Source organism: Aulostomus chinensis, chromosome 10 (assembly GCF_037954235.1).
Source record: "Aulostomus chinensis isolate RoL2024-O1b breed Wild chromosome 10, RoL_Achi_v1.0, whole genome shotgun sequence".
NCBI lineage: Eukaryota > Metazoa > Chordata > Actinopteri > Syngnathiformes > Aulostomidae > Aulostomus > Aulostomus chinensis.
In genome coordinates this window covers 5,820,612-5,835,445 of record NC_141329.1, presented here as the reverse complement: position 1 = coordinate 5,835,445, position 14,834 = coordinate 5,820,612, and the positions used below count along the sequence as shown (strand labels likewise).

At 41.3% G+C, this 14,834-nt stretch overlaps 1 protein-coding gene across 1 annotated transcript in view; it reads right to left on the bottom strand.

Annotated features, from left to right (window-relative positions):
- The window catches only part of relt (RELT TNF receptor), a 25,378-nt gene extending 10,544 nt beyond the window's left edge, over positions 1-14,834 (bottom strand). Inside the window, exons 1-6 of the mRNA XM_086215760.1 lie at positions 14,678-14,834; positions 3,020-3,094; positions 2,723-2,815; positions 2,250-2,434; positions 1,569-1,621; positions 1,218-1,472 (exon numbers count right to left, since the gene is read on the bottom strand). Coding sequence (XP_086071886.1) covers positions 1,218-1,472; positions 1,569-1,621; positions 2,250-2,434; positions 2,723-2,815; positions 3,020-3,061 — 628 coding nt within the window. The 5' untranslated portion in view covers positions 3,062-3,094; positions 14,678-14,834. The remainder of the gene's footprint in view (positions 1-1,217; positions 1,473-1,568; positions 1,622-2,249; positions 2,435-2,722; positions 2,816-3,019; positions 3,095-14,677) is intronic.

Genomic DNA, 14,834 nt, shown 5'->3' with positions numbered 1-14,834 from the left:
CATGTGCATGCACGTCTATTGAGGTAGCAGCTGCACTCCGATGTGTCGGACGTCTTTGTAGACGAACGTATGGATACTCAGCTGTCACACAGCTTTCCTCTGAGCCTTACGCACCAGCAGGTGAGAAAGAGAAAAGCCAGCTCAACTTTGTAAATCTGTTTACTAACACATGGTGATTGTTAGTCATGTATGCTGCCTGTCCAGAGTTAAGATGGTGCTCACAAACCCCTGCATTAAAGTGTGCAGCAGTCCAGCGTGGCTGCGTCTTGCTACGTCATATAATATGTATTTTTACGATATTTGAACTTCCAGTCGTGAGTTGACATGTTAAAACAACAGATTTCTGGTTTTAGAGAAAATGGATGTACCCTCAGGGTTACAGGAAGACAGAAACAAACAGAAATACACGAAATAAACAACAAAATCAGAATCTTAAATGCGGACAGGGTCATGCCACAGTGGTCATCTTGTAGTCTCAGAGAGAAAAGCTGTTATCCTTTCCGGTCACAGGCTGATCAAAAAGGAAGTAATTTGCGTGTATAAATCAATTTGGACAGTTACTCTGTTAACCTGAGCACCCTGCCTGTGTAAACCCCAGAGCACTAACATGACAACCCAGTGCTTTGTTTTCTTGGCTGATCCCACTGTTAACGTCTTCCTCTTAAAAACTCTCTTGTAATTCTATTTTTTGAAACTGACTTCTCAGTTAATGCTTGTGTAACTCTTTCACCCTATTCATCTCCTTTTCTCTCCATGTTGACACAAGTCAGTTTCTCTCTGACGTCAGTAAGACAAGTTAGGTGATGGGAATGCTTTTTTTCCCCTTTTCAAGTAGGAAAATCGCAAGAATAACAGAGCATGCCAGGAAAAATACAGCACGCATGACATGTAATGACCCCCAGCGAGGGTCAAAGTTCAAAGCAACTGAGAAAACTCCTGCAGTCACACCACAAAGAAACTGGGCTTGGCATTGAATTGACTCCAAATGACACTGGACCACATTTTAAGCTTGAGTGACAATAAGACCTTTTTATATGTAGACGCTTGTATACAGAATGTATAACAAATTAGATCAAAAGCTAGTTTCATTAATCACCTTCCATTTGCCCTCTTTTCTTGTTCTCTTTAATAATATTTTCTTATGTTTGTTTGCGTTATTTGGCTCTCTATGTACAGCCTATTACCTTTCCCAAAATCTCTTACGTCATCTCTCTCACCTTCTTTCTGCGGTGTGGCAGTCTCCTCATCTCCTCCCTCCTTGTCAGCACTGCAGCGGTATCCCTTCTTCTTCAGGATATTGCAGATGAGGATACCCAGCAGGCCCATCACGCAGAAGATGGGCACCAAAGCAAACACAGCATATTCTGCTGTCTTTTCCTCGGCACTGCGCACCACTGTGCCATTGACTGGACCTCCTGCACCGTTAGATGGACCTTTACCCACTGTGCGTACCCTTCTGACATGTGAAGATGCTGAGGAGAAAAAAAAGGAATATCTTTTGAGCCTATACCAAAGAAGCTAATCACAGGATATGCAGCATGTGAAATGAATACGTGCAGCATGCTTACTTTTCACACAGGGACTTTTGATGGAAACATTTCCTGGGGCAGTCGAGTGAAACCTGCAAATGGAACAAGAACAAGTATGTTGAAGGCCCCTGTGCCTGATTTGATTCCCTAGCACTGTTAGAAGACGTCTTGTTGGTAGAGAAAAAGGTTGGGGGTTGTCTTAACAACTGATAATGCACCAGTAAGGTTGACATTTTTTGGAGTTTGAGATGCTGTTATCTCACTGTGATCTCACTATACTGACTTTGATATTTGACTCTGATCTCAGATGACTTTGATCTGGGCGTTCTTACTGTTGTTTCACTTTGGTTTTCGAGGTGTCACTTTGATGTGCTGTGCACAGTGCTGACTTTACTTAGAGCATTAACATTAAACTCAATAAGTGAATGAGTGAGTGAATGAGCGAGTGAGTGGCCTGAATTTTAATTAGCCGGACAATCTCGGGTGCCATTTCCAAGAAAAATAAAAATAAACATAAAAGGCAAAAAAAGTGGCGTATTAATTCACAATGCAGGAATGACAATGTTTTTGTCCACTGCGGCATGTTATGTTCAATAATGTGTGATGCTGTCAGCCCATTGTAGTAAATGATGTGGCGTGTCCTTTATCAAATACGTTCGTGGATTTTTAGACAGACAGACGGACAGACACATAGATAGACAGACAGACAGTGGTTCTTACCCAGGCAGACAGTCTCCACAGACAGCATCAGCAGTTGCAGTGCCAAGTGTGACAACAATTCGGCCATGGATCTTACAGGGATTGTGTGGACGGCAAAGTTCAGAGTCTAATGTGTCAGAAAAGCTTCCTGTCGGGCACACACGGCATTGCACTTCCTCTGGTAGACTTTCAGTCTGCCTGCAAGGCTGGCAAGATTAAAAAAAATGTTTTAAAGTTAAAGCAAAAGTAAGTTTGCATCAGCGGTTTAGAGCAGTGTATACCTTTTTTTTGTACGGACACTATTTTTAAGAATTAAAACCATGCAATTCATAATATGCAAAGAGCAAATGTTTGAGGAAACCAGCCAATTTGAAGAGATATATGTTTTAAGCATGTGTTGTTGAAAATACAACAAATACACATATTATATCCACAGTAAAGCATTGTCCACCTTTTTTTATTTTTATTTCTTACTATCCCAGCTGTTCTCTTACCTTGGAAGGCTCCTGGCCAGCAGGGCACTGCAGGCACACACACCCTTTGCCCCACCGACACTGCACTGCTGCCGTCCCACCACAGCCAAACACCTGGAAGACACGAGAGCTAGTTAGCGAAGACACGCTTCTCCACTCAAAACCATTCTCTTGCTGTTTGGGGTCAACACACACACTCACACACACACACACACACACACACACACACACACACACACACACACACACACACACACACACACACAAAATGCATACAACATACATTTTGCATAAATACACACATATGCACATATTCACCGTGAGAAGGACAAGAGCTGAGCAGCAAAGGTGGTTCCTCATCTTCTTCAATGTATTCTTCTATGTACATATGATCTGAAAGAGACAAATGGATTTAAAACACATGTTCAGATCAACATGGACATGGAATATCCATGTGGAAAACACCTGACTCATTTTTTTGGTGACTTAGCTGGAGTGCCATGATTAGAGTGACAAGGAGGTCAGGACGGTTAGTTAGTGCCATAATAACATGAATCAGGATCTTTTTATGGCCATGACTGAGTGAAGGAGGTCATTTTCTGAAGCTATTTTCAGCTATAGGTGCTCTCTCTCTCTCTCTCTCTCTCTCTTTCTCTCTCATATACATACACACACACACATTTACACACAGTCATAACACACTGATTTGCTAACACCCTCTCTCAGCACTTGTCATTAACTGTCCCTGTGTTGTGCACAGACACTGAGGTGTGGTAGACAAAGTGGATCAACATGAGTGACATCATGATGGAAATATAAAAAAAAAAATGATGGTTGTATATTGTTTGATTGACAGAGAGTTCTTTGCAGAAGCTGAGAGTCAACCATATTTGGGTCAATATATTTAGATCTGTGGGCCACATGTGTTCAGTATTACATTTCACAATAACAGAAAAATATTGTCACTCCTTGACTGAACCAAGCGCAGCCAGAAAACATGAAAGAAGCTACACACACAAAAGGAGGTGGACAAGCCGTTCGGTTCCGCCCCTCTCCTCGTGCTTCTTCATGACGTCACGGAACCACAATGAAATTAAACATCACTTTAAATTCTTGTTTTCACCAACATCTGTGTTTTTAAGCTAGGATTACAGCATCTTTACTTTTATATTTACTTATTCATTGCTCAATGCAACAGGATAAAATTAAGTGTATCCTCATGATGACTTCAGCTGTCTCAAAATGCAAGCAGAGCCTAAAAGTCTACATCTGGATCAAGGAAACAGACGCCAAAGGCTCAATTCCACCAGTGACAGAGATGTTTCACTTAAGTGGTACAGAATGGAACAAATTCACCCCACGTTCACCTGCTTGTGCTCCAGATTTATAGCTCAGTTAAAGTTGCAAATAAAGCTCTGAGGGTTGACACATCAATTGCCCCATTCATGCTCATTATGAAAAACAAAATTTTTAAATCCTAAAAGTGAGGGAAAAAGCTGAAAAATATGAGGCACCACGAGAAATCTCTAGATGCCAATTATTCGAACGTGTTTCCAACAGCGTGCTTTTATAGATATTCTGTGATAGCAATGACGTCAAACAGGAGAGTAAATTATGTTGTACAAAAAGCGTGCCGTACTTCCATGTGCAGCCACAATTACAGGGATGGATGTACACAGGTATTACCAGGGGGAACCTCGCTCTGACATCATACAGCCGACTATTTGTGGTGAAAATTCCACTTTGAAAGTAAAAAAAATGATGACATCAGCTCAGCACAAATCAAAATCACATCTTGTATGATTTAGTCTTGGAATGAGCACTGCTGAAGATGTAACAAGATGTAACAATAAGAATAACTTCTTAAATCTCACAGAGAACGATGCAACTGAGAAAACAGACCCCCCCCCCACCTCAAAAAATAGATGCATCTGAACAGGATGAGAAACTGAGAGTACTAACACAGTTGTGTAAAAGAAGTGGAAAGAAAGAAGAGTTGCATCACAGCTGAGACTGAGACAACAAGCGGAAAGCTGCATACTTACCCCAGACTTGAAGCTGACTGACACAGTTGCTGTGGCAACTCAGCAAGGATGCTGCACGTGTTGCTACAAAAAGCTGAGTCAGGATGAAACTTGACTAACTTTGAAACAGCAAATGGTTGATATTTGGTAATATTTGGACGAGCACATCAAAAATGATGAAACAACTTTCAACTTGAAAATCAAGATGGAAATTTGAAATTGTACAAAGTTCTATCTGCTGCACTGAGATGAAATTCACTTAGCTTCAACACTCGCACTTGCTGAATGGGAATGACAGTGTACCTGCCTGTGTCTTATACTGTCAAGCTGACCACAGACACACCCCGGACGCCCTTAAGACATGCCCCCTCAATCACAGCTAAAACTGTACAAGTGTTTGTGCATGTGTGCATGTGTGCATGTGTGCATGAGGGGTGAGACAACCTTGGCACACTTTTTTCACCTCTAATGTTGAAGTAAATCTTAATGTTTTAGTTAGCAAATAAATACCCACGATCATTTATTTTCTTGCTTTTTGTTTTCAGAGCCTACACACACACACACACACATGGTCAGACACACAACACATATACCTACAAAGCAGTGTAATGGCACTGCTGAATATGGTCTCGTAATGCACATACATCCACACAAAACACAGATACACACAGACACACACACACATTCTACGACATCCAGCCAACACCAAGCGGCATCTTGTACAAACAAGAAAATAAAAAACGTAACAAAATTATGATTTTGGTCCACCGGGTCCTCGTTCCAATGACAGGCTGCTGAAGCATAATTTTAGGGAGGACGTGAATGATGAAGCCAGGGCAGTGAAACCACTGGTCTGAAAAAACAATATCAGGCTGAAGGGCAATGTCCGATCAAGCTGTCAAGGAAGAGAAGGAGGGATGGAAAGAAGTGAGTGTATCCGGCAGACCATTTACTAAAGCTTCAATCTGATAGCATGATATATTTATAGAAGTATTTGTTAAAAAGCCATACAGACCAGAGCAGCAGGCTAATTACAAGTCACACACATGCACATGCATACAGACAAAACACACACATACCCTTGTGCACACATGCTATCAATCACACACAGCTGGACAAAAAAAATGGAGTAACGATCAATAAAACGACAATGATAGAGAGAGTGAAACAGAAATGAGACCTACAATTAGGTATATCTTATTTTGGAAAGCGTCAAATAACAAATTGGACAGGGTTAGAGGGGTTGAGGAATGTTGGTTTTCCATAAATCGCTTGACCTCCTCAAGTGCACTGTTCACCAAAACGTGAGTCCTCGATTTAAAACTGGCAGATACTGTAAATGCAAGCAGAGAAGAGTGAAGCTGGTGAACTTAGTGCTGAGTTCATCAGATCAAGCACTGTCTTAGTCAACAAGCACAATGTTGGACTGATAAATAATAAGTCAGGGTGACTTAGTTTCACGTGTATCTTCTGTTTCTCCATTGTAACTTAAGTGTTTAGAAACATTTTCTTAGCAGATTAATTATTGCGGATGTTTAGCCTGCACATTGGGTAAAACTCACAACTGTCACCAAACATTCAGATGATGAAAAACAATGTCAAAACAGTTCTAACAGCACATGATGAAATGTGTCGGAATTGTCCCAAAATGATGCTCCAAACTCACCCGCTGCCTGACCGCTAACCTTCGAGGTCAACCCTTCACAGCCATAGCTTTCAAGCCAACAGTGTCTGCATGTATGCATTTAAATCCAATTTGTCTGCGGTGTGTGCCACAAAGCCGCAGCACAAGTGAATGCCACACATAGGATTCCCAATGGCCCTACAGGCATGTGACCACCATGAAGACCACCCATGTTCCTCCAGCACCCTTCCTCACCCGTCTTTCCTGTATCATTCACATCGTGTTGTTCAGATCTGCGGCAGATTTTTGGTTTTTTGTCCACCAAAGCGCTCCTTTTCATCAATTAATGTGGTCCAGTTTTGCAAACATTATTCAACATAGTGAAACTGACATTTTTTGGATATGTTTTTTTTACAAACATATTTTGTTTTATAGTTGTGAAACACTGCGCCATTTTTTTCTTCACTTGCTTCCTGTGACTTTTCTTTCTCACATCCTTGAACTCTCTTACTTCTCCTCTACATACTCTTAGTACAATTGGAACAGATCCTGCACTCTTGCAACTGCATTTCATTGTTAGCTTGTTTACTCTTCCATAAAACAACTCACAGACCAGAAGAAGAAGAGAAGAGGAATAGCACGGAAGCACATGATGTAATTGCACATTAACACTCTCAGAATATCCCTGCGTGCACAACACAGAGGCAAAACACACCCATGACACTTGCGTCACTTGTATGTGAATAGAAAACAACAAAATGGCAGAAAAGCTCCAAAACATCTTGAAGGAAAAGCCAAAACCTTGTAAAACAGTAATTACCTAAAACCCTGCAAGCTGTTTGACACAGAAAACAAGTCCTGACAACATCTCATGACCAGTCACATTTTCTACCTTGATCAGAGGACCTAAAAATAGCCATAATCTGTCCAAGGCATGACAAAAACATGGATATCAAGCTCATCTGTGGTGGTTTTGGGGCAAGTTTGGAGTTGCTGCTAATGGGTTTGAGAGCCTTTTCTGGATCTTTGATGTCATGCTGCAGCTAAACTGAGAAATGCTATTGGATAAAGCAATGAAGGAAGGAACCACAAAAGAGGAAGCACAAGAACGAGATTCTGAGGTGTCTGAGTAGCAGAGGACATCAAGAGAACAGCAGCTTCACTTCCAAACAATCAGATGTTGGTCATCTATACGGGATTCTGAAGATACATTCGACTTGCTGCCACAATTAACTATGACATCAAGGAGCAAAAAAAACATTGGGAAACCAATCACACAGCAAATGTGCCATGTTTAAAGTGTTATCTCACCTCAAAAGTGTAATTAATTGGCTGTCTTCCCACTGCATGACATCAGGTGACTCCAGAATGCAGAAAACACCCGCCACATACAGTATATTATTAGCTTGAGGCGAATGGATAACAAATACTGACAATATTAGTCAGCTATGTGCTCAATATTCTAGAAAGGCTTTGATTTAGCAAGAAATAAACCAAATACAGCAACTTCCGGTTTGGTGTGACTTGCAGCGGGCATTGAAGAGTGTGACTGAGTGTGACCAGCTGGCTCATTTGGTTGAACTCCATCAGAAGTGCTCTATCTAGTCTGTTTTTAGCTCACATCAAACAGTAGCAGAGTGTAAGCTGCATAGATGTGTAAAGAAGACTGGGATTATACTGGACAGTTTTGCTGTTGTTAACAGTTCGTCTCCATTAGCTTTAAGTAGATAATATAAGGTCATATAGCATCAGTGGCTTCGCAAAAGTGCAATGAACCAAGCCTTAATTGACACTCAAATTCTTTGACTTAGTCCATAAAACCTGATAGTGTCTGTTTTCACTTTGTCCATGAACTGAAGCCAGGTTTCCTTGGGGTCTGCCGTGAAGAGCTTGTTTGTCATAGCACAGTCAGTTTATATCACGGCCTTCTGGCCTTGACCTACAACACCGAGGCAAAAACTCAGACAGAAGATGATCCAGATGTAACACACCAAGGCAGACTTGCCAATCCTCTCTGTCAAGGTCTGACATAAAAACCAACCAACAAACTCCCATGTCGATAATGGCTATCTATTAAACCAGCAGGCGTCGCGAGGGAACACCTCATTGTGATGCACATGGAAATTATCTTACGTCCTGCATAGTGAAATACAATAGAAAAGAACTGAGCAGGCAAGAAAAGGGTTTAAGGTAATTATACTCCTATCCATCAGACATTTCGTAGACAAGCTAGTAATATGCATGACAAAAACCAAACCCTCTGTTTTACTTGATGGAGATGCCCATTATCAGCAAATGAAAGGCAGATTTACGCCAACACTTTCTACGTATGTCCTCAGGCGATGTCTCATTATGGGAAGCGTGATAACTGGCCAGGTGTCGCCTCTCCACACGTGACTGGGGATTTATTTCTCTCTCTCACCCTTAGTGTCAGCTTCATCTTCTCTGTGCTTGGTGTTGGAATGATGTCACTCATCATGTTTTCCAGTGGAATTGTACACCAGCGAACGGGCCTCTTCTGTCTCCTGAACACTGTCTATCAAAGGTCACAAAGTAGGAACGAGAGAGGTTGAGTTGACCAGACAGAGTTGAGCGAGCGGAAGAATAGATGAGACAACAGACTCACAGGTGTGGGGGGCCCAGGGCCTGGAGGTGCATGTAATGTGTTATCAACATGTACATGTATGCACAGATTATTAATTTCCTTCAAAGTCATTGTCATGTTGTGAAATGACTGACTATAAATAACATCTGAGCTTCTTTTTTTTTTACCATTTTGTCTTGAAAAACCTTTTAAGAGCACTACGTTCTTTGCTTGAGTCATGAGTTGTAATTGTAATGAGAATAAAAGTCCTACAGCTTCTTTAATGTCTGTATAATCACAAATGATGACAGTGATCACATCAGGACAATTTACCTTCATTCCAACCTAGAAGTGAACCACCAACCAATAATAAAACTGCTTAACAAGTCTGCAAACTACTTGCATTTTCATTTTCAAGTTTCCAGAAAACCGAACCAGACAAAATATAAGTTAGGGAAAGTTTTCCAAGCTGGTATGTTCCTTTACATCACTCTCACTACAATAGCAAATGTAAATCAACTCCTCATGTTAACTCATGTTAAATCCTAATTCACAGCTTGTCCACACATGCCAGGTCCAAATAAAAGTTTGCACAGCATGAGCGCGCGCATATAAAAACAGCAGTGCTCGCAACATGTCACCTCTATTTGTCGAACAAATCCGCAGGATTCAGGTAATTGTTGTTTAAGTCACTGGAAAGTCGACTTTACAGTTTCTCTAAAGTTAAGCTTGGGCAGAGAAAACATGATTTTCAGCTCTGACTCATTTTTTCCTGTCCATCGCACTCAAGGAGAGCTGAAGAAATCAACCACCAAGTGTTTAGGTTCTTGTTAACCAAAATACGGGATACAAGGTCTCAAAAACTGTAATCCCTCTGAAGCAATATGGCGATTTCTGCATCAATACGAAGATAATACATAGATAGATAATACATTCTAAACCTAGAGGTAGAGGTCACAAGGAACAAGTGGTGTGTGATTTAACCAGCCTTGAGGGAAACATGCAAACAGCAAAACATGTTTTATACATCTCCATTGGTGCACTGTAATCATTTGCTCATATGTGAAACCCGTGAATGACTGAGATGAAAAAATAAAAAAAAGATTAGAATTAAATAAAAGATAAGCAAGAAAGGATTCTGCAGCCCTGCATTTTGCTTCCAGTGTGCCCACACAACCACAGACACGCACACACACATGTATTTATGACTCTAAATATGCTGTGTTTTGACTTGTATTCAATAACTCTATAAAAGTGCAGCTACAGACGAGAGGTTCAGTTTCCTGCTTTGTTGGCTACATTGTCATTACTCAGCGGTTGTTTTGAAATGGGGCATGTCTGTCGCACTCCTCACATGAGGGATTGTGTGGATCCCTTCCAACACATAACACACACACACAGTCACTCACTAGTGCCTCGTCACAAAGAGATCGACCTGGACTCGCTGGTGTGTGATTTGCTCTGGCAACTAAAAGCCAGCGATTGGTTACTGGCGAGTACAGCGAGTAGATTGTGGTCGCTTTCAGATTCGTCCTTCCTCGCATATCCGGCCTGTGGGTATAGCCGATGTCTGCAAATTCTCTTTCTCTGCTTTTCTTACGGCTTATTTTAAAGGGTGTGACATGAAGCGATATAAAGTTGGGAGAGCTCAGGGGGCAAAGGGGAAAGGTCGTGAACTCTGGTTAAGATCACCACTGCCGGCTTCACACCTGGCTGAAATAAATATATGGAATTTAATTGAGCAAACCTTTAAATCAAGGAACAAACCACATCAAAAAATCAGTAGTAGGAGGTAACGTGCAGCACAAAAAGCATGTTAATGAAGTAAAAACACTGATGCGTCAAAGGCAAAATGTTCCTATTGTGTAAAAATCCTTCAAAAATGTCTGTTACTGATATATTATTGGAATGTTACTCTTGTATCGTATCATATTAACTTCTCCATCGATTGTTCCACATGGAGAATAAACTGCTGATAACGTATCTTACGGCTGTTATTTGCAGATGATGATGTTGTTTTCTTTAACATCCTGTTTGCAGAGGCTAAACAGCTGTTGGGTCTGCTGTCCTGAGGGGGCCCTCACTCAAGGATGAAGACGCCCACCCCCCCCCCCCCCCCCATCGCATCATCAGATGCAAAAACTGGCTAACACAAGCAACATATCTGGAAGAAAGACAGGCATCCAAAGAAAGTCACCAAGATCGACTGACCCCCTGAGACGTGGGTTACCATCATCAGCTACAACTCCTACATCCATCGATGCTACCTCCACTCCATTCTTGACATCCACTGGAGTTTCTTCAATCTAAACATTTAGTTTTTTTTAAAAGGTGGAGGTCAACAGCATAGAAAGATGCAGCAGCGTAGGGCTCGACGCATCTCCAGGATGGAGGGTCGTCAGCTACTCAAGATCCTGTTGGAGGGAGAGCTGTTGTGGGCTCCAAAGAAGAAAAGTCCCCTCATCAAAAGTCTGCTTTGGCTGTTGATCACAACAACTTCAAACTCATCCTCCCGACATTAAACAAGCTAACAAGCCAGGTTCAACCTCCACACTGAAAATGAACCATTTCAAAAAAGATTCTGAAACTAGGAACTATGTTGAACCATGTCATATCATACTCATACTCATATGGTCTTTAATTTCAGCTGACCAATTTGGTCACAGCTAAGGAGTAATATAACACACCAAAGCCCATTCTCCTATAGGGAAATAATAGACTAGCAGTATGATGAAATATTACATGGTAACATGCATGACCTCTGAAAACCCCAGATACAAAAGATCTGAGATATCCAGGAAGTGACTCTTTTCCACATCCGTACATTCAACAGAAACAACTCAAACGAGGGAAATTCTCTTCAGCATGACTTGCAGTTTGATCATTGTAAAATCATGTCAGAGGACAGTAGATACATACAGGATGTTGTCTTGATCAAAGTCTCAAACACAGACTTAGCTCCAGTACTGTTAATCTGAAAAAAACTTTCATAAAATACCTCATAATTAAGTTTGAGGGTGTATGTGCATGAATGTTTAAATATAAATGAGCGTCAGTAGGCGAGCATGCTTGCTCCTTCCAGCATATTTCCGGGATTTTGTGTCGAGGTCCCACTGTAATTACCAGATCCTCCTCCAATCTTTGTGTGCAGAGCACTGAGCCAGCTTGGATCAGGATCTGCACTCAGAGCCGGTGGAATTTCTTTGGCACTGAATGCCCTGGCTGACATTGACGATGCAAGCAAGCGGCTGGGGCACAGGGACGGAGGACCGTCTGGAGAACCTCCCAGCCACTCTGGTCGGACGGATGGTCAGGCAGATGACAGGACTGATGGACTAATTAAAGTGCAGCTGTGTCTTGAAATTCCCCATAGACACACACGTGAGTTGAAGCACTGCATGCGTGTGTTAGATTACAGTGATAATCCCCACATGGATGCAAGTTGTGACCTGTGTTTGTGTGCGTCACAACATACACACTTATCCAGTCACTGCTATACTTACGTCCGAAAGCTACAGAAGTAAAGATACATTTTCCATTAAACTATTCATATGAAATAGAAAAGGTAGTAATAATACCATAAAAGGAAGTGTGACTCGTTTGTCCAGTCTACTAATAATGTTGATCTGAGTTGCGACATCACATGACAAGGCAGCTATTAAAAATATATATACATTACATTCAAATATTTACAGTACATAGCGGAGTCAGGTAAATGCATATGCAACATGTGTCTTATTTGTCCAGTCTCGTGCTAATATGTGGGGATGATTTAGAGCACCTATGTCACATAACATGTAAGCTAATGAAAAAAATATGGGTTTCCCTTTTAAATATTTACACAAAATAGCAGAGAGAGTAAAATCTGTGTGTTATGTGCATCTTATTTGCCCAGTCCAGTAATAATACAGTTTCTGGTATCAAGTCATGTACTCCCATGTACTCCTTATCACGCCATCTTCCTCATCTCTTTCTTAACCTAGCCTTCATTCTTTTCCTCATCAGGGCATTTCTGTTGAATACGTACAATAGAAAATGGGCCAGTAAGTGGTATAATTACAGATGTCTACCCTGCTGCACTGGAGCAGAAGATATGACTGACAAGATGATACTTGCTGCCAAACAGGGAACAAAAAAACAACAACAACAACAACAAAGTCTCCACAGTCAGCAGACTGGAATTTATAACTGCCTCTGAAATGATAATTGTTTGTTGATGTGATGAATATAAGGTTGGTGCAAAAAACACGCTATAAAAGAGGAAAATTAGAAAACTCCTTCCTCTATCCATAAAAGCTTTCCTATAGTCAGTGTATTTACTGGATCTCTGCCATCAAGTCACTATTCAATAATTTAAAGGGTTCTGGGACATTACACAAGTCTAACTGACCCTCAGATGAAGTCATTCCCAAGCACAAGATTTGCTGGTCCTCTATCTGTTATGGCAGTTTAACCACAAGAATGTACTTTTGAATAAACTTGTCTTTTCTCGAAAACATATTCCTCATAAGAGCTGTACATGGAAGTTTTTGTATGTGTGTGTGTATGTGTGTGTGTGTGTGTGTGTGTGTGTGTGTGTGCATGCGCGTGTATGAAAGATGTCGAAAGCCTCTTATTGGTACAAGCGTGGGGGAATTTGGTCTCAGACAATGAGGGTCCTCTGCCAGAAATGACAGTCTCATCTTGATGCCTGGCAAGTGCAAGTGTGTTTGCACGCTTGTTTTTGTGTGTGTGTGTGTGTGTATGTGTGTGTGTGTTGCAGACCAAGGTGCCTACCCATAATTCTTTGCGTCTCATTATGAGGGAGTTTGGTCTTGTAGGACAACAACAATAGGCTCCATGAATTGTTTTTATAGACTTACTAGTTATTTTCTGAATGAAATATAATGCTAATACGAGGCAACATCTTCTACTGTGTTTTCTTATATAATATTCAGTTTCATATGAGGAGAGGCAGTGAACATGCTGCATGTAATCTGGCATAAATTCTAGAACAATCAATCAAACCTGCAGACGAATCACATAGAGCACCTTAAAAACAAAACTAAGAAAAGAGCTTCTGATAACATCTTAACAGTATTTCAAGGTGTTCAAATAGGTTCGTGTGAGGTCAGTGTTGATATTGGTATTACCGGTACTCATGACAAAGTAAGCCAGACACCACTCCAATACCAGTGAGATAGTAAGAGGAGGTGAATCAAACTATCACTGACGTGAGGTCATCACGTAGACAATGCGTCAGGCATGCGCTTTTCTCAGTACATAGCACACACAAGAGGTCTCCATACTTATAAGCCAATGAAATTAATGGGAATATTCGTTTTGGCCAATAGAGGGGCAACAATAAAAATGAATTAAAGCACTGACATGTTTGACTCTGTCATTATTGTCAGAACATGACAGGAAAGTCCCATGTAACGGTCACAAAGTTGCTGAAATATAGGCCAAGTATATAATAGGCCAAGTATATAATAGAGGCGTTTCCTCATTTACACATAACTAAGTTTAAATGAAGCGCGGAAGCTTTTGTCACCGAAACACACCACCACACAATATTCTCCAAAGAGCAGACGTTCCGTCTGAAGACGTTACCGCCTGAAGACGTTACCGCCGTGCGTAAAAGTGGTCACGATGGTTGGACAGGCTTTGTGGTAAGAAAAGCTCGACACGAGTCGTCAAAAGTAGACTACCGGCGTCAGCAGTCATTCACACTGTCACTACAAGGAATAAGTTATCGAACTTACCGGTTTAGGTGAAAAAAAATGCGCTTGAAATTAGTGATCCGACATGAGCATCATCAGCTGTCGAGGAACGAGTAGCTGTGTAATTAAAAACACGGCTGGGAACGAATGAAAACCACAACGATGTCCCCCCCCCCTCTCGCGTTCCTCTCGCCGCATG